Raw genomic sequence first — 21,156 nt, 5'->3', positions numbered from 1 at the left:
CGTGTTAATTAATAAATACTGGAACTGCCGCGCCAATCTTATCATTGTTAAAATTATAGTTTTATGGTTTCAAACTGGAATCATAATTTCATACCTTCTTTATGTTTGAAACATTCTAGAGAATAGCTGTTATATTTGTGAATACGTTATACAACACTGCGTTAACGTTAAATTCGTTAAATAGGTTATTAAAAGATTGACACATAAAATGGTAACTAAATGAATAAAATTATAAGTGATTAAATCAAATAATAAGTAATAACTAGTTTTAAATTGTACTAAATTTGACTTGTTTTGTAACACAAGAAATTGCAAATAAGTTTTATGTGACTATTTTTTTGTACATTTCAACGAAAAAGTGTGACTGTAACTATTATATAAATAAAATATAGAACTTAATATAAACGTGTGTCTTCATATCTTTGCAAAAACATTGTTTTACCAATAACAATAACTATTTAATTATAACTAATAGTGACTTAGAATATCCATCAATTTAATCTTACTATATCTATCACTGTGACAGTCAATAGAATCATGAAATTTACAATTTTTTTATTCAGATATTCTCAATAACAAGTTTACCAAGAATAAAGATAAACGGGAAAAATTCGTCAGAAGCATAGTTTCAGTTTCCTTCCGATAAGCTTCACTGTTAGCTATGTTGCAATGATAAATCATCCCTATTAAAAATACAGCGCCAGACGCACAGCACGTAAATTCATATCATATCGGTTGAGTCTGAAACTGTATCGAATTGAAGTTTTGACACTAAAAGAGAAATAAGAACGTATATTTCGAAGTACCATAAAATTGAAATATGGCTGACGTCAAAAAGCAATTGAAAAGTTGCCCACACTTCTGTTACGCAGTATCGATATTGTATTGTATACAATATATATTATAATATATTCATTCGGAAAAGAAAAGTGTTGGCAAGAATGCAGTTGAAACTATTTCAATACAAAATGTGAATTTAGTTTTCAAATATTATTATATTTTAACGTACATTTTCAATACTTACATTGACACAAATTAACATTGAAAAGTTTCATTGTCCAGAGGTGCAGTGAACATAAAATGGTATTAATTTACTATAGCTACTTATATACATTAAACAGTGCTGGAATTATTTTTCTTATAATGAAACAGTAATTACATTTTACATTCTATATTACAGTAAAGGTAAAAAATATACGTAGTGTCAGTTTTAGGACATCGCAAGAAGCACTGACATGTAGGACGCGGACGCTTTCATAATCTGTGAACACAGTAATCGGAATTACACGTATCGCGAACATGAATTTCTTACTTTTTAATTAATTTCAGAAATCTAGTCTACATTTTGTATGGAAAAAATTTTCTCAATAAACGTCAATATTAGCATAAGTAAAATACGAGAAGCTTACTTTGGCAAAACTTTCCAAACTAAGAGGTGAAAACTTTCCGAAAGTTAGCGGCAATCCCTTCTGAGATCTCAAAATTAAAAGTATCATTTGTCGACTGAGAGTAGGCTGCAGGTTGTACCAAGCCATTTGGTATGCTGCATCGATGATCATTTGGCTCTAGAAATAAAAAAAAAATATTAAATTGGTCAAAAAGTCTTTTCGTTGTACTTTTCAATGTGGCGTTTAGGTCTTATATAAAATTTTTCTTTAAACTTCATTTAAAACTGCGACGAGACTTTTTGGACAGCCTAATACTTAATAAATGAATAAATAACGTAATAATAGTAATAAATAAAAAGGACATTTTTATAAAATAATTTAATATTATTAGCAATAATATATGCATTCCAATTTTTTATATATGGGTCGATGCTCTGTCGTTAACTAGTACATTTCCAATGAATAATCAGAAAACTCTTATGCTTAGGAGTTTGATTTCAATGCTACTCAACTTCATTACTTTCTTTCTGTTCGAAGTGATAAAGTTTAAGTGAGTTTTTTATGAAACCGGTAGATGGACTTGGATTGGGTTCGATGGCGTGATTTTCTTTCCGCTCTGCTGATTTCCGGGCCCACTTGGCTGCAAGCAACGAAAGGAATCAAACCTCGTCTTTCGTTCTTCTTACATTAAGGAACTTGGTCAATTTCATTAATTTTATGTTGTTGTCACAAAATACCTAACGACTACTACTGTTTCATAACAGCTGCAACTGATTATCGGAATGATTATATTCGAGGAAATAATTAATACGTTGATGCCAACGCTGTAATTTACATTTTCCAAATTTTGTATGCTATTAAAATTGTCAATTAGTAAATTCATTTTCAACTGCATGGCAATTTTTTCTATTTCCTAAATCAATTAAACATTAGAACTATACTATCTAATATGATTAATATGTGATCCTTATAAAAATTGTAACAATAGATTTTTTTCTCTCTCTTCACATATTTATTATAATATTTAAGTGAAACTACTTATTTCTCATTTCAATGGGTACTGGGGTTCTAGTTTTAAAGAACTACACATTTGATGGTAAACACGCCGTCTAATGTGACGTGAAAATGTGAGCCACCGATGATACACGTTGTCGTCAAACCGTTAAAACAAGAATTCGTATTATTCGTTTGAAGATACTGGAATATTTAATAACGACGAAAAGGGCAACGAATTAATTAGTTCTCACGGCACAGAATTTGTTATTTCTAATATATTTAGTATAGCTTATGGAATTTACTAACCTTAACGTTGAGGTACTCCCCAGCGAAGCAATATATGTATATTTCAAAACTAATTGCGACATAGAAAGAAGAAGACTTGAATAACAAGGGAAGTCCATATTCTGATTTCAAAGACTGAAATTCAGAATTATATTTATGCAAAATACTATGTCTACATAGGTATTTTTTATTTATGAATAATAATAATAACAATAATATTACATTCATCCATAAGTATGAGAGATATATAACATATAAAATATATTAACATTGACTTCGCAGTATTACTATCAATTTTAATACAGTTAGCTCTACTTAGGATAATTCTTGCTAATTTACTAATTGAATTTCCCTTACAAGTATATTATATGGATATGTTATCAGATATTAAAAACAGAATTTAATAAAATTATATTTCAAATAATTTAATAAAACATTGTTTCAGTTGAATTTTCCCATTGTCCTTTAAAATATTTCAGCAGATGCACAGAACACTATTTGACCCATTTATTTTAAAAGTGACTTAAGTCCTTTTTTAAAAGAAATCATGTTAATGATTGTAATAATTACCATTCTACATTATCTTGTCCTTTTTAAACGGTTCTTTTATAATGGATTTAAAACACTTTCAAAGTAAACGGCTCATTTATATACAGATTACAAAGTACTTACAGTTATAGCAAGGAATCCTGCACAGCAAGTAAGCAGAGTATTCGATATCAATTGGAAAAGAGAAATATACGTAAAGAGCTTCTCAATTCTTTGTACAAATACGATGATTTCTTGATGTCGAAGTGTAACGAATCGTAATAACCCTTTGTCTCGAGAAGATATGTTCGCTAATACATTGCACAATATATCGATGTGACAACCTATGTGAAGTACCTAAAATGAATGACAACAATGACCTAAAAGTATTGATACTAATCATCAGTGCCATTATTTCATTTAAAACAATTGAACTCAATGTTTAAGTGACTAACTCCACTTTCTGAATGCACACAAATTTTAGTGTCAAAAGTCCTTGCTTCTTTGTGTATTTAATTTCAACAAATTTTTCTACTTCTCATTTTATGGAGTTAACCGCTTTAGTGACTTTATTTATAACATTCTAAGTTGAAAATATTTATTCATACGGAAATGAACTCTCTGTTGTTTTTCTCAATCCTTATCGTACGAATAGAGTTAACGTATTTTATAATAAGCATATAATCATTTGAAGCTTTAAGATGACATGTATACTCGTCAAACGCAGTTAACTGATCAGCACGTTCGCTACCAGCGCTTATTTCGGTGACGGTCTCCTCAATTATAATATTTTCTTCAGTCCAATAAAACTTCTAAACAAAATATTAGGAAAATGAAACTGAAACGCGTCATTGAGTTCTAAATATAATATCATAGTTTATAATTTCTAATAATTTAATTTAATTTAATTTTCATTATGTAAAATATACGATTACGGCCGTCCCAAACATGTGACACTGGTAGCGAACGTGTTAAGATGTCAACCATAAGCAAAGATTCCCGTGTGATACATTTCTCTTATCTATGCGTTTTCTAGCATTCTGGTAATTTAAAATATTCGTGGCACCTATATATACCATTCGGGGCGAAAGGGTTAACCCCTTGCTCTATGATTTCTTTCTGAACTGTGATCGATCTAACTGCTTTGTTATTAATGATTTATTTAAACCAACAGAAAATTCCAGTTTTATTCTATGTCAACGTGTATTCTAAGGTATAATTATTGATCACAGAGGAATAATATGCAATTTTCCTTCAAACAAATTAAATAATATTTATGTTTGTTAACACATCGTATATTTATTTCCATGTATCTTCGAGTAGTATTAAATAAATACTTGTATAGCTTCGTTAATATTTTTGGTAAATGTAGATAGTTGATTCCTTTTGTGTATGCTTGAAAGTATTTCTATTTGTAACGGAAATTCTCGAAAATATGTTGAATAATAAATAAATGAATCGAATGAAACTGATATAAGTTGAAATGAACAAAATGGCCCGCACGCAATGTGTTAAATTCTGTTTGAAATCTTCACCACGAGTCTGACACGACATCGTAGGATAAGGGGTTAATCAAGAGAGCCATCTCTCCCCGTGTTACACTATCCGATCGTTCACGCTTACCACCATCATGAGGAGAGCGCTAAAAATGCCGAACGCGTACGATGCCATCGTTTGAAAAACAACTTGAATAGCTACGACGAGTTCGTACGTGGGTGACTGGTTGGTGTCGAACGGCAAATCCATGTTCACGAGAAGCTGCCGATCCACCGAGTCGTTGGACCGCGGGATCGCGAACGAGGCGGCCGCGTACATGGACGGCGCGAACAGGTAGAGGAAAGAAATTGTGCTCGTTAAACGAAACGAAAAGTCCGCTGTTTTCGATATCAGATTATTTGTATCGAGAACAGCATACTTCACGCAATCTTCTTCCATGGTCGATATCATTTCACGTAGCGCGCTGCGACATATCGTTTAGTAAAGCCACCGGTCTTCTTCAGCTAAGAGCTACATTGACAGATACTTAAAACCTGAGGCGGACGAAACCAATTAGCCCATTCGTGTTATACCTTTACCACGTGATTTTGTTTACCAGTTTAAATATATTTATATAATAATATATATTTCAATAATCGATTGGAAACGCACAGAAATTTTCTATTTGGCGTAAGTGAAAGAATATTCATGGGATAGACATGTCACTCGTTAGCAGTGAAAAAGACCCGTTTCAATTTTCTTATTTTCAAGTTACTAGTATAAAAGTATTGTATATCTGGAACTATTTTAAAAGTTGGTAGTTTCACTTGCACGTAATGAATGTCAACAGAGATTTAAGGAAATGTACTCTTATAATTCTTGTGAGAAGTATGTATGTTGGATAATAATATTAAATACTTAATGGTTTTAGAATTGAAAATCTTAAATTACTTGTTATACTAGTATCACAAGTGTAGATTAATATTTTTGGTCGTTTGAATTAAGAGGCCACGCATATTAATTTAAATGTTTATGCAACCAATTTTTATTTTCGTGATAAATGCACCGTAAAATTGTTCATCAAAGAATTTTCACATTATTCACTGAAATGAATTTTTTTTACATGTACACGAATGCAACACCAATTCTTAACACATTACGGACGAACTAAATATTTGACATGACGATATTTTGTAATTAAGTATCGTGGCAGTAATTTAAAAATATTTCAAGCAATCAAATACATAAATGTCTACTATTCATGGGTGTTATTGTTTATAAAACAGAGAAGGAAATATGATAACGTTTGGCTATATGGAAGATTAATTCAGAACATATTATTTATAGAATAAAGAAGAAAATGTATTAACATTTAATGTTACGAAAGATTAATTACAAAGATATTATTTATAAATATTATTTCCGGGTACTGACAGTTCTCGTCATCAAGCTACTTACCTATGATTTATCCAAGTGACGATAAATTTAACGATCAACAAACTGTACGGCAGAGAAACGCTTAAACAGTCGATTAACTTCACAAAACCGTCGGTCTTAAAGTGTTTAGCCATATACGAATATTGATGAAATTGTACCGTTACCAGAGAAGTAAACCAACATACTTTATACAGAGCTGGGAACGGTGTTCCCGGCCAAATGCCGACAAAAGAAAGCCCATACTTAACAGACCGACTAATTGTGTTTCGAAGTGTCATGTCGCGCGATATTTCTTTCATCTTTCGAAATTCTTGTCTTCGATTTGCCAATGCCCCTTATACTCGCAGCATCGTCACTGAAAGCACTCGACTCGACAGCAAGAACGTCGCGCGATAAACTGAAAACCTTCTCGAAAACCGTAGAAAAGTTTTCAACTGTAGCCCCCAACCGTTCCCTTCTATTCGCATGACCCGCATAAATATTCAATCTAACAGAATTACAGGTTCAGAACAATACAGATCAAGAAAAACGCGAATAGAATATGTAGCATCCGTTTTCTGTCAATAATCGATGATTCTCGTGAAATATACAGGAGCGAATGCACAACGCGTAAGCGCGTATTGTATCGATTGACGCGAAAGTTGCGGCGAAAGTTGCAGAACATTAATGTTTCGGAACTAAAGGAACAACAGTTTGAAATAAAAATGTACGATTCGAAGTGTTACAAGATTCAAACGTCACCGGGGTAAAAAAGAAATCGGAAGGTTAGTTTTATTTCTGCTGCCGATGGTTGTTGTGTTTCCGCCGCGGAGAAACGTGTATCGACGGGAAGAGTTAGAGTTAGTTCGAAATAATGTGTAAGTTGGAAGTTTTAAATATTAATATATTTTAACGTCTACTTTTGGTACATTGACACGTGACTGGTAATGGGAGTCCTGTTTCGAGCACTGTAACGATTCACCTCTCAAGAAGCTACTAACGACTGTATGAAGTCGAGTTTCCATTTGTACATCAAGGTATACTTTGAATAAAAATTATATTGTATTTATATTTCAACATGCTAACAATAATTTTCTTACTTTTCTTTCTATTAACACTAAACGTGCCGCAATTTGTCAAATGGCCGGTTTCAAAATATAATTGAAAATTCAATTTCTAACAAAATTTGGCCGTCTAAATTGTTTATTTCTACTTCGTAACCAATTATTTCACTGGTTACGACGTTTCTTACATATTCATTTGACGTTTAGTACTAAATATGGAACCGCAAAGGAAATTTTACTTTGACATGTCAGCCGCGCGTGAAGACCTACGCGCTGCGTCCTTCAGGTCGGAGGGTTTAACAAGGTGTACTCAGCCTCAATTTACGCGGCACATTTTTGCGCGAATCTCTTTTATACGCAGTAAATTGGAACACTATTCGCGCGGTAATTTTTATGCGCGATGTTAATTTATTAACGCTGAATAAAATGTACTTTTGTTTTCTGAAACGTCATTATTACTATTTCTTCCGTTTGGTTATGTAAAATAAATGTGTATTTCTAAAATTTATAACAGCTTTTCTGTCTAATATTTTGTTTTCTATTGTATCGGCACACTCTGTTTACACGATTTTCATTCGCGTAAAACGAATCCACGTGCTATGTATGCGCAAACGATGGAGTAAGTTCATACAAAACGTCCCGTATTTCTTGTGTACACCAATTTTTGCATCTTCGAAGGCCACAGTTGTTTCTGTGCATTAAACAGTGCTTCAATCATTTTACTTCGAATTACACGCTAATTCCCTTCTAGGTTCTAAATTACGGTACGCTGCGAATAGAAAATACGCGAGGTACAATTTTTAAGACATTGCCCAAAGCACTGACATGTAAGACGCTGACGCTTTCATAATCTGTGAACAGAATAAACAGAGATACGTATGTTATTATTGTTTATATTCATATATTATCTGTTATTATTATTACAGTAAGTTATAACTAAATTCATAAGATCAGAACATATGTGCAGTTGCAGTTAAATTTATTTGTGTTACAACTTAACTTTGACTCGTTATTATTTTATTTTGCAAATCTTATTTATGTGTACCATGCGATGAGAGTATTGTTCGTTATTAACATCAATATTCCAATAAAAAGATGTAAAGCTCTTACACTGGTAAAGCTCTCTAAACTCAAAACTGAAAATTTTCCGAAAGTTAACGGCAATCCCCTCTGAGATCTTAAAATCAAAAGTATCACATGCTGACTGATAGGAGACCGTAAATCGTACCAAGTCATTTCGTATGCTGCATCAATGAACATATTGCTCTATAAATTAGAGAAATATTTTACAGTGAAATTCATAGAAGTGTACGTACTTACTACTCGTGTTATAATAAATAGAAATCTATAAAAAAATGTATACTGTTATATGAAAAACTTATAGTTACTCTTGATATTCGTAACATTTAGAATAATTACATTTAAAATTAAAAAAAATTTTTTTAATAAACAATGCTTTAAGAATTTGCAATAAATGAGAATCAATAAATTAATAATTTCAATAAATCAGAATCGAAAAGTGAAAATTTTGAAACCAAAATAATTAATTTAATTCTTTCACTGATGTTACGTAATTATTTTAAAGAACTCTAATAAATATTCTTGCTAAATAATAATACGAAGTGTGTATTATATATTATTGCTTATAACGAATATTATTTACGATACGTTCAAATTAATCTATAAAATTTAACCTTAACGTTGAGGTACTCTCCAGCGAAACAATATATGAATATTTCTACACAAATTGAGACGTAAAAGGAAGAAGACCTGAACAGCAAAGGAAGTCCATTTTCTTCATGTAATGACTGAAACACAAAATTATATTTACGTAAAATATTACTTACTAGTATCATATCCAGTATATATTCGCCTAAGAATTTTTATACTAATTTTAAATTGTGTTACAATATTTTTAGGATCATAAATTAAATGCAATTACATTTGGTGTGGATTAGACCACTTCATTTCGTTATTGTTACCTTCATTTTACGCATTTTTAGTCAAGAAATCGGTCGATTAACAAGATAATCCTTTTGCTACTACGGATGACTATAGTCACCCGCCACAAAAATGGAGCCAAAAGTTAAGACAATATACACAATAACAAAAATACGTTCATAGAAAAATTATATACATATTGTTATGAATAAAAATCCTTTTGCATCTAAAAGCAGGGTCACAACAGCGTTTTTGAGACAAAAGAGCCCCAAATGATGAAGACTGCGTGCACTTAATGTTTCCACTTTTGGCACGGTGCTCCGTTCTACACGAGGGATTTCGCGACGAGGCCCGCCGTAGCGAAAGGGTTAAATCTCAAAATGGAACAAGAAAACGAACGAATATAAAAATAGATATCTAACTTTGAAGTGTCATTGTTTTAAAATTAAAGCGTAGATTCTTCTGTATACCAGTTTACATATTATTAGAGAAATAATTGTTGCATAAAAATCGGCAGTTCAGTGGTCATTATCCAAAGTTTTGCACCGTTTTCATCAAACACAACGACGGTATAATACATCAAATTTAATTTGAAAAAGAATCGTCAAATTATTCATTGCAAACGTTAATTATTACGCAGTATTTCAATATTACTAAACAATACTGATACCACGAAAATGATACCAGCGTCCCGTTTGCAAGGGCGTAACACATAATCAGCAAATAGACATTTGTGCTTCCCAATGAAATCGAAAACTCTACGTTGTACTGGGTCGGCGCACTAACACTTTGCACATTTCATTCGTTACGACAGGAATAATATTCTTCTGCACGAGTTTCTTTTCTGTCCCGTAGCACTACTCGCCGGCGAATAACTTACCCGTCATTCATCCACAGAATAATTAATTTAGCGATCAACAAACTGTACGGCAGAGAGATACTCATACAGTCGACCACGGACGCGATGTCGTCGGTTCGAAAGTGTTTAATTATATATTTGTATTGGAAAAGCTGCCAAAAAGCAGTGGACATCAACCAGTAGAGTTTATGCAAACTGGGGAACGGCGTGCCGGGCCAAATGCCGACAAAATGGAGTCCATACTTCACAGACCGGCTGACCGTGCTCCGAAGCGTCATGTCACGCGTCGTTTTTTTCGTGTTTATTTTTCTCCAAATTCCCGTTGTCTTCGGCTCGCCAATGCCCATTATGCTCGAACCATCGTCACTCGAAACACACGACCCTGCTGCAAGCACGTCGCACGATGAACTGAAAAGCTTCTCAAAACCAATGCAGAAGTTAGCATACCACGTACCCCAATCGTGCGCTTCCCCTCGCGTGTTCAGCATGAATATTAAAAATTAGTGATTGCAGGTTTACGGGCAAACAGCAAGACACATCGGCATTATAGTTTCATCCGATTTCATCGTGCGCACCAACTTTGTTGCAATAATAAATGACCGGCATTAAGGATTCAGAAGTAGCCACGCGGCACGCGGACTTATGTAATATTGATGGGGAGAGATGTTGTGGTAAATCAAAGTTTCGGAACCTGAAGGGACAAACTTGTAGAAATAAAAATACTTGGCTCGCCGCCGTATAAAATTGTAACGTCACTGGAGTAAAGGAAAAGTTGATAAGTTAGTTTCTTTCCTGTCGGGGAAGCGTAGCATTTCTGTTATAAGAAGCAGATGTTAAGAAGAGGGACCAATTGAGGCGGCTGAAAAGTGTAAGTTGATTTTTTGAATATTGTTGTATTCTTTTTGTTTTTGTACAGTGATTTATTTTATGTACGTTCGTCGCGTTAACAGATGAACGAATAAAGGTGATTATTGGAAAGCTCGTTTGAAGTTAGCAAGTATCACATTGTTGCGTTTACGGCAATGATCAAACATTTAACTTGCAATGTTTATAAAATTCAATGGGCGTCAAATTGACACGTCCGTAAACCCAATGTTAATAAAATCTATTGTCAGTCACACACGGAGAAAATTGTGTTCTGTTAACTTGTAATTGAACCTTTCACTGTCAACCCAATTCACCGCCAATCATACATTAACGTCTTACGCTGGAAACAAGAGATTTGGCAAAGTCTTGTGCAAGAAATTTTGTTCTCGTCGATTTTACGGGGATATGTACACTATTTTTGTTCATTAATAATTATGTATAAAATGATACGTTTCAAAATAATCTAGTACTTGTAATGCAACAAGACTATTGATGTGTATAAGACATCATTAGCAATTTTAGAAGAAACATATCTCGACGTGCGTGGCATGTCTTTCCAGTGTAAGAGGTTAAGAAGACCAGAAAGAAAACCTATTATTTTTAGTCGCAACAGAAAGTTTCATTATTTCACATAAACTTTGAAGTATTAATCCAAACAGAGGATTATTTGAATGAATCACTAGCTATGAAACTGTTTTAAAAAAAGAAGGAAGTTATATTTTGAATTAAAGATTTTTATAACATAATCAAACTTTCTATTTAAACTAAGAATAATGGATTTCTTTCCGATCCCGAAATATAAATCAAAGTTCACCGAGAAACATCCGATTTCAGTAGAGCACAATTAACACTTCAGACATCCACCGACAATCTTAGTAAATTGTCAGGATCCAGCGTTGATTGTGGACATTCAACCAATTTCGAGCGTTCACCGTAAACGTTTCGTGGAACGATTTATTTTATTGTACTTTTTGCTCGCTGCAGGTATGCGTCAGCGATCTTCTTTACCGAACAGTTAACTTCATGACGCCATTACCGTAAAAGTCAAGCAGATCGGACATGACGTCATAAGGTACTTCTTGTTTCACTTGAACTATCCGGCCACCTCTTAAACGTCTCAACGTGTACCTAGGTGCACTGTGTATGTACACGGAAATTACGAGACTAGCGTTAAGTACTTACGGTTATAATAAGTAACTCTGGACAATATGTAACTAGAGTATTCAACAAGAACTCGCGGATATATGTAGAAAGTGTTCGCGTTATTTGCGGTATTATAACGTGGGTTGCTACAAAAGTATCGGGAATGAGAAAACTCGCAAATAAGTTTGAACAAATGGTTTCATTGTTTCTCAGAATATTCTACTTCGACGTTAATGCATTCTCCATTGTGTTGTGTCAGCATCTTGAAACTTAAAAATGTGAAGCTTTACGAAAATAAACAACTGATTGACAACGAGCTCCTGAAAATTTTGCAGCAACCTACGTAGTATTTGGAATAGTCGTAAACAATTCGATCATTCCATAATACTGTACTCACTAGTTAATTTGTTTTATTAATAAGGTTACAGTAGAAGCATGTGGCGTCGATCCCATGAAAATTAACAAGAGCTGCTAAGAATCTTACTGCTCGAGCTGAAACATGTCTAATTAATAATGGTAATCATTTTGGACACCTTATGCAGTTCTAACAATAAAAGAAACTAATGAGTACAATACCAAGAACTAATTAAATTATTCGTGACCATTGTTGACCTTGAATAACTTTTAAGTCCATTGCATTCCAAAACGATTGAATTTCCATCGAAGCACGCCTTCATACAATGTAAACGAAAATTATAACATTCCATTTAAAAGATAAATCGTTGTATTTAACCTGTTAATCTGTAATTGTCAATCGTTATATTTAATCAGTTAAATATTTTATAAAACATTTCGTCATTTATACATTTTCTAAATATGTCATAAAATATTTTGTCGAAATAAATAATGAACAAGTGAAAAGTGATTTTCTTTTATTACTTTAAAAGTAACAATAGTTAATTCCCCGGTTAACAGGTTAACAGTGCTGATCAAATCGTTTTCTACAAAAAAAGTTTTCATGTTTATAAATAATACTCAACCAATTTCTACAGTTAAAATTGCTATTTCTTTTTTAAAAATACATTCCTTGGGAAGTATGAACAGAAACTGTTTTCGGAGTCGTATTCAACGCACGAAGGTCTCGAAGAATTGCCTCTTGAATTTGAAAACAAAATCGCGGAGATATCGGTTAGTCGTAATCATTTATACATGCCATCATTAAAAGGAGACCGGCAAGAACGGCAAACATATAGGCTGTCGTTTGATGAATAACTTGCGCGGTTATCGCAAGCTCGTAGGTAGACGACACGTTGGTGTCGAACGGTAAATGCATATTCAAGAGAAGCTGTCGATCCACTGAATCGTCAGATCGTAGAAACGCGAGAGTACCGGTTACATACACGCTCGACGAGATCAGTTACTAGAAGGAAATGATTGAGTTCGTTAAACGACACGAAAGTGCCGCCGCTACTGATATCAAACTATTTGTATCGATGTCAGCATATTACATATAATCTTCTTCTATGGTTGATATTATTTGAGTGGCTCAACATAATAGTCGTTTAACTTCTATTTCCGAGTTCTCGAGACAAAACAGCTTTTACGAAATACTCTTGGATTAATTATATGTCAATATTACAATGTTGATTATTGAAATTAGTAATTGTAATGAAGTGCGTGTTAGATCGTCAAACGTTAATACCAGACTGTCGATTTTTCTGTATTTATAACCAGTTCTATAATACAATAAGAAATTTCTTTGTGAAACAAAAATAAGGAAAGTACAGAAATTGTAATTAAAAAGTAAATATACGGTTCGATAGCTTTTAATACGGTGCTTGGTCAGTTTTCATTTAAAGCTAATATTTAAAGATAATAATGGTAGAAAATGCAGACCTATGTATATGATTCTGTTTTATTTAGTATTTTACGTTTCTGTATAAAAATGTGAATTTGCATTAAAATCCACGATCTAATTATTACGTCTCAACGTACAGTTCTATTTATTCACACATGATTAATACAAACGGAGGGAAAGCGAAAGAAATAATGGAATCAGTTGGTATAAACATGCGCCATGTTTCATACATAATACCCATGTGTGATTTCTAGATTAAATTCGAAATTACAATACGCTACAAGTAGAAAACACCCAAGATGTTACTATTAATACATTGCAAGGAGTACTGACATGTAAGATGCTGACGCCTTCATAATCTGCAAACACAGAAATCAGAATTACACAAAATATTATTCAACTGTAATATAAATAAGATATATTTATTATTTCTTTCTATTATTTCTATGAAGCAGTGAAATAGCAATGATTGATTTATACTGACCACAAATAGTTTCTTTCTAATCAGAATTATGCGAATTTGGCGTACAAATTCTTAATATTGAAATACGTTTACATCTACAACTAAATCTATTTGTGTTATAACCTAATTAAACTGATTTGATTATTTCTGGGCTATATTATTACAACCTATTATCTTGGCTATACCATTACTTTGACTGTATTATTAAAGATACGAATACAATAGAAAAATAATGCCTCTATTGTAAATTTATAATTATTCTTGGCTATAGATATTATCCTAAGTAAAATATAAAAACCTTACACGGGAAAAACTTTCCAAACTCAATGTTGAAAACTTTCCGAAAGTTAGCGGCATTCCTTTCTGGGATCTTAAAATTAGAAGCACCAATTGTCGACTGATTGTAGGCTGCAAATCGTACCACGTAACTTGGTATGCTGCATCAATAATCATATCGCTCTAAAAATTAAACCGAAAATTAAAAATAATATGAGTTAGCATTACATAATCTAGATATTACCAACAATTTCAGTTATGAAAACATGTACAATAACATTATTTTTAATCGGAAAATTTTATACTTTCAATTTCACTTCCACCGAATGAAATATCAGTGACATTTTAATCGAACAGAATCGGCACACATATTCTATTCCGTCGAATTATTCCAGATAATACCTGTATGTCGAATAAATCACCTCACAGGGTATAAAATTCCTTATCCGCTTGTTGTAATTCAAGAAGCATAATAACCTTAACATTGAGGTATTCTCCAGCGAAGCAATATATGAATATCTCTAAACAAAGTACCATGTAGAACCAACAACACTTGATGATTACGAGATTGCCACTACTAGCCTTTAATGACTGTAATACAGAAGTATTATTACGTGTAATATGTATATACAAATCATATACAAGTATAATTTAAAAAAAATCAAAGTTCAATGACACTAATCACTAATTTTTCGTGCCCAGTAGTAAATTTATTATTATTAAACTTTCAAGGTACTCTTGCAAACTTAAAACAACATTATGTCACTACATGTTTCATTTAAATAATACCATACTTTTAACCATTTCAACGTACTTCTAGTACTCTTTGTATACATATATAATTAAACCAACATTACTTACCACTATAATAAGAAATCCTAAACAGCATGACGTTAAAGTGTTCGCCAAAAGTTGAAGAAGAGATATGTAGGTAAAGAATTTCTCAATTCTTTCTGTAAACATGATGATTTCTTGATGCCGCATTGCAACGAATCGTACTTGTCCTTCGTCTTTAGAAGATATATTCGTTAGTATATGGCATAATATATCAACGAGACATCCTATGTGAAGTATCTAAAAATAGTGATACTATGGCTAAAAGGTAATGCAAACTTTGCACTTTCAAATTTTTCATAAATGCATGGAACTTCGTCATCTAATGATTACCTTGAGGGAATAGTCCTATTCGTGATCCGACGACTTTAAATGATTCGTAAAATTAAAAGTTCTTATTCTAATGTAAATCATGAATTATTGTATATAACACTTATTCGACATTCGCGGAAAACGACCACGTTAAACCGGAATACCTCATTAAGCGGATACCTTATAAACTAGTTTCCAAATTTTAACCAGACATATTGACTAATATCTTTTAATATCTATAATATTTTAATATGTTCCGAAAAATATATTCTCAAGAAAACGTCAAATCTAGCATAATATGGAGAAAGTAAATCCAACGAAATATAAGCGATCGACAGAATCATTCACACTCACCATCATCAAGAGCAGAGCACCAAAGATGCCAAACGTGTAGGCTGCTGCAACTTGATGAATAACTTGTGCAGCCACAATAAGCTCGTAAGTAGGCGATACATTGGTGTCGAACGGTAAATCCATATTCAAGATAAGCTGTCGATCCAATGAATCGTTGTATCGTGGAACTGAGAGGGTACCGGCTGCATATGTCGTCGCTGCTACCAAATACACGAAAGCGATCGAGCTCGTTATGCGATACGAAAGATCCGACGTTTTGGGTATGATCTTATTGCTATCAATGGCGGCATATTTCACGCAATCTTCCTCCATGGTTGTTAAGATTTCACATAGCAAACTGCGAGATATCGTCAGTAGAGTCATCAGCCTCCGTTAACCGTAAGTTACATCGAATTACTTTAACCCTAGAAAGTCTGAGGAAGAGAGGTTCCTCGAATCCACCGAATTACAAATTTAAAGAAAGCATCATTTCTCTTACTTTCAAAAATTCCATGAAATTATTTCTTGTTGCTAATATCTTTAATATCACTACGGAACAATGATTTCGGGTTAGTAAAGTTATCGTTAAAGTCATGTGAGATGTAGATGCATCGCTCGAAGAGTTTGAAGAACGCAGCTACAGGTGCGTACCGGAAGCAACAAACTAACACTACCGAAAATAAAAGAACAAAACATCCTCTCAAGCAGCTAAATTTCTATATTTTATTTGAAAGAGGTGGAGTCTTACCCGTGATTCACCCAAGCAATCATTAATTTAATAGCCAGCACAGTGTTTGTCAAAGTAATACTCAAAGTATCGACTATTTTCATAAGGCTGTCAGTTTGAAGATGCTTGTAGATATACTTATATTGATATCCCTGGCACAGACCCACAGTCAAAATCCAAAAAAATTTATGTACACCTGGGAACATTGTGCCTGGCCAAATACCGACAAAATGAAGCCCATACTTGACAGACTTGCTAACTGTACTCGGCAGTTCTATTTCACCCGATACTTCTTTCTTCGTCCTCATTTTTCTAAGTTCCACTTATCCTTCATTCACCAGAGTCTATTACATTGGGATCATCGCGTCGATCACCCTTACATTCGATAGTATCGCAACAATGTTCTACGACGTACTGAAAACCTTCTCGAAAAAACAATAGGAAGTAAAAGTTCCCCAGCCATCTGTTCCCCCTCACATAACCTGCTTAAATATTCAAAATAAAAGATTATAGGTTTTACATGAACAAAAGATGCGTTCGCACAGTTTCAAGTTTTCATCGAATGTCGTGTGGTATCAAACTTCGTTTTAATAATAAATGATCGCTGTTAAATATTCTGAAGCAGCGCACACAGCACGTGAGCGCATGTTATATTCATTGGAACAGTGGTTGCAACAAATTAAAGTTCCGAGACTAAGGAAAACGAAAACATTTAGAAATGAAAAAGTATTTCCCTCAATACTATGGATTGAAACATTGTAAGGTAAAGAAGAAATTGAAAGGTTAGTTCCGTTTCTGCAACACGAGGTAGTGCTTCTTTCCATTCTAAAGAAGAAAGCTTTGTAAAGAAAGCAACTGACAATATTTTAAAATAAAACGTAGGTTGAACAGTCCAGTGTTCATTATATTTTTTACGATTAACTTTTACTTTTAATACACTCATATGTAATTGTCAATGACAGAAGATTGTATTTTAAGCACGTAGTAACAACAGGTTTATGTTATACAAACATAATTCTTTCTCGTATGTGATCGCCTTTTTTCATTTTGGTGGGCCACAGCTTTTTATGTGCATTACACGGTGTTCTAAACGTTTTACGCAGAATTACGCATGCAATTCATCGATGGGAACTATGCGGGGTGGATTCTTTACGACATCGCAAGAAGTACTGACATGTAAGATGCTGACGCTTTCATTATCTGCGGACACATTAATCAAATCACAAATTTTATTATATATTTTATTTGTTAGATATATGATGAATGAATTACTTTGTTTTCAATTTCAATATTACCAGAAATACAATATACAAATCTTACGCCAGTAAAGTTTTCCAAATTCAGTGTTGAAAACTTTCCGAAAGTTAACGGCATTCCCTTCTGGGATCTTAAAATTAGAAGCACCAATTGTCGACTGATTGTAGGCTGCAAATCGTACCAGGTAACTTGGTATGCTGCATCAAGCATCCTATCGCTCTAAAAATTAAACCGAAAATTAAGAATAATATGAGTTAGTATTACATAATCTAGATATTACCAACAGTTTCAGACATGAAAACAAGCACAATAACGTTATTTTTAATCGCAAAATTTTGTACTTTCAATTTCATTTCTACCGAATGAAATATCAGTGACATTTTAATCGAACAGAATCTGCACACATATTCTATTCCGTTGAATTATTTCAGATAATACCTGTATGTCGAATAAATCACCTCACAGGGTATAAAATTCCTTATCCGCTTGTTTTAATTCAAGAAGCATAATAACCTTAGCACTGAGGTATTCTCCAGCGAAGCAATATATGAATATCTCTAAACAAAGTACCATGTAGAACCAACAACACTTGATGAGTATGATACGGCTACTATCTGTTCTCAATGACTGGAATACAAAATTATTATTATGTAAAATATACATACACAAATCAAATACATGTGAATACAATATACATTTTGTACCATTTAACTCTGCCATCTAAAGTATTTCAATTAAGATAAAACTGTATTATAAAATTAATAATATTAAGAAAATTAGCTTCGACAAATTATTTGGTTTCTTGTGCTTGTATCAGTTACATTGATCATTAATCTGCCGTCTTCAATAAGAACTTTTTTATTATCCAACTTTGAATTTATTTTTGTGAACTTAAAAGACTTGTAAATTTTGTTCATTTGAGTAAAACCATACTTTTAAGCGTTTCATATAAATGTCTAGTACACTTTTGTATGCATACATAATGAAACTAGCATAACTTACAGCTATAATGATAAATCCCAAACAGCATGTCGTTAAAGTGTTCGCAAAAAGTTGAAAAAGAGATATGTAGGTAAAGAATTTCTCAATTCTTTCTGCAAACATGATGATTTCTTGATGCCGCATTGCAACGAATCGTACTTGTCCTTCGTCTTTAGAAGATATATTCGTTAGTATATGGCATAATATATCAACGAGACATCCTATGTGAAGTATCTAAAAATAGTGACACTATGGCTAAATAATAATGCAAACTTTGCACCTCATATACTCAGGTTCAAGAAATAAAAGATCAATAGAATCATTTAAACTGACCATCATCGTGAGCAGAGCACCAAAGATGCCAAACGTGTATGCTGCTGCCACTTGATGAATAACTTGTGCAGTCACAACAAGCTCGTAAGCAGGCGATTCATTGGTGTCGAACGGTAAATCCATATTCAAGATAAGCTGTCGATCCAACGAATCGTTGTATCGTGGTATCGATAGGGCACCGGCTGAATATGTAGTCGCTGCTACCAAATACACGAAAGCGATCGAGGTCGTTACACGATACGAAAGATCCGACGTTTTGGGTATGATCTTATTGCTATCAATGGCGGCATATTTCACGCAATCTTCCTCCATGGTTGTTAAGATTTCACATAGCAAACTGCGAGATATCGTCAGTAGAGTCATCAGCCTTCGTTAACCGTAAGTTACAGCGAATTATTTTAACCCTAGAAAGTCTGTGGAAGAGAGGTTCCTCGAATCCACCAAATTACAAATTTAAAGAAAGCATCATTTCTCTTACTTTCAAAAAGTTTCATGAAATTATTTCTTGTTGCTAATATCTTTAATATTACTACGGAACAATGATTTTGGGTTAGTAAAGCGATTGTTAAAGTCGTGTGAGATGCAGATGCATCGCTTGAAGAGTTTGAAGAACGCTGTTACATGCGTGTACGGGTAGTAACAAACAAAAAAATTAAATTTCTTCTCACACAACAGAAACAATTTCGTATCAGATGCAAAAAAATCACGTATGTAATAAGCACATGAGTAATACAGTAATTTAAAATAAACGTACGGTGTCAGACAAGATGTCAATTTGATTTTATTCATTTGTTAGTAGGCCATAATAAAAATTGTGCAAATTCAGTGTATAAAAACGGTTTTTATATTATTTGCTTTTGATATGGCAAGGTGTACTCTTGAAATATATGTATTTGAAAGACAGTTTTTGGTGAAAAATATAATGAACTTAAGTGCATTCCGCGAGTCCCACCTTAATCTGTCACGTAACGACCCGAAACATAGCCTTTCTAGGATTAATCATTAAAACATTGTATAATTATTACTCTGTCCCACTATAATTTTACATACGACGAAAAGTATAATTCTTGTCTATTATTAAAGTAAAACCCATTTAATTATCTTAGTCGCAGTAATTTCTTGCATATAGACTAACCAAGAATGAAATAATAATTGGGTACCAGAAATTATTTTGTCGACTCATTTTTCTGTAAACCTTGTAATAAAGAACTGTAAAAGTCATTTGTTACTCAAAACTCGTATTACATCAAATAAATCAATATCTTTTATATTTTCAAATAACACTACCGAAAATAAAAGAACAAAACATCCTCTAAAACAATTAGATTTCTATTTTTATTTGAAAGAGAAGGAGACTTACCCATGATTCACCCAAGCAATCATTAATTTAATACCCAGAACAGTGTACGGCAAAGTAATACTCAAAGAGTCCATTGTTTCCATAAGGCTGTTAGTTTTGATATGAGTGAGCACATACTTGTACTGATATCCTTGGCAGAGACCCACAGTCAAAATCCAGAAAAATTTATGCACACCTGGGAACAATGTGCCTGGCCAAATACCGACGAAATGAAGCCCGTACCTGACAGACTTGCTAACTGTACTCGGCAGTTTCATGCCACCTGATACTCCTTTCTTCGTCCTCATTTTTCTAAGTTCCACTTATCCTTCATTCACCAGAGTCCATTACATTGGGATCATCGCGTCGATCACCCTTACATTCGATAGTATCGCAACAATGTTCCACGACGTACTGAAAACCTTCTCGAAAAAACAATAGGAAATAAAAGTTTCCCAGCCATCTGTTCCCCCTCGCATACCCTGCTTAAATATTCAAAATAAAAGATTACAGGTTTTACATGAACAAAAGATGCGTTCG

At 33.2% G+C, this 21,156-nt stretch overlaps 3 protein-coding genes across 4 annotated transcripts; all 3 read right to left on the bottom strand.

Annotated features, from left to right (window-relative positions):
• Positions 1-1,033: 1,033 nt before the first annotated feature.
• LOC116430390 (odorant receptor 4-like) lies at positions 1,034-6,489 on the bottom strand. Of its 2 annotated transcripts, XM_076368626.1 has the most exons (6): positions 6,132-6,489; positions 4,821-5,157; positions 3,342-3,554; positions 2,691-2,804; positions 1,410-1,565; positions 1,034-1,261 (listed from the first exon to the last, which is right to left on the bottom strand). In XM_076368626.1, exons 1-6 carry the CDS (start codon positions 6,407-6,409, stop codon positions 1,211-1,213), a joined length of 1,149 nt encoding a protein of 382 aa, XP_076224741.1. In that variant the 5' UTR covers positions 6,410-6,489; the 3' UTR covers positions 1,034-1,210. The 2 variants fall into 2 exon arrangements, with proteins under 2 accessions (XP_076224741.1, XP_076224743.1); XM_076368628.1 differs by lacking the exon at positions 2,691-2,804.
• Positions 6,490-6,638: 149 nt separating this feature from the next.
• LOC116430394 (odorant receptor 10-like) lies at positions 6,639-8,540 on the bottom strand. Its single transcript, XM_031984465.2, has 2 exons — positions 8,264-8,540; positions 6,639-8,004 (listed from the first exon to the last, which is right to left on the bottom strand). The coding sequence occupies exons 1-2, from the start codon at positions 8,411-8,413 to the stop codon at positions 7,954-7,956; spliced, it is 201 nt and encodes a 66-aa protein (XP_031840325.2). The 5' UTR covers positions 8,414-8,540; the 3' UTR covers positions 6,639-7,953.
• A 4,280-nt stretch (positions 8,541-12,820) lies between these two features.
• LOC116430396 (uncharacterized) lies at positions 12,821-21,023 on the bottom strand. Its single transcript, XM_076368344.1, has 12 exons — positions 20,638-21,023; positions 19,278-19,644; positions 18,966-19,178; positions 18,477-18,590; positions 18,027-18,182; positions 17,860-17,906; positions 16,728-17,030; positions 16,001-16,337; positions 15,362-15,574; positions 14,978-15,091; positions 14,528-14,683; positions 12,821-14,120 (listed from the first exon to the last, which is right to left on the bottom strand). Exons 1-12 carry the CDS (start codon positions 20,922-20,924, stop codon positions 14,070-14,072), a joined length of 2,358 nt encoding a protein of 785 aa, XP_076224459.1. The 5' UTR covers positions 20,925-21,023; the 3' UTR covers positions 12,821-14,069.
• Positions 21,024-21,156: the final 133 nt, after the last annotated feature.

Source organism: Nomia melanderi, chromosome 6 (genome assembly GCF_051020985.1).
Source record: "Nomia melanderi isolate GNS246 chromosome 6, iyNomMela1, whole genome shotgun sequence".
Lineage (NCBI taxonomy): Eukaryota > Metazoa > Arthropoda > Insecta > Hymenoptera > Halictidae > Nomia > Nomia melanderi.
Note: the sequence above shows the minus strand (reverse complement) of the source record. Positions and strands in the feature narration are given on the sequence as shown.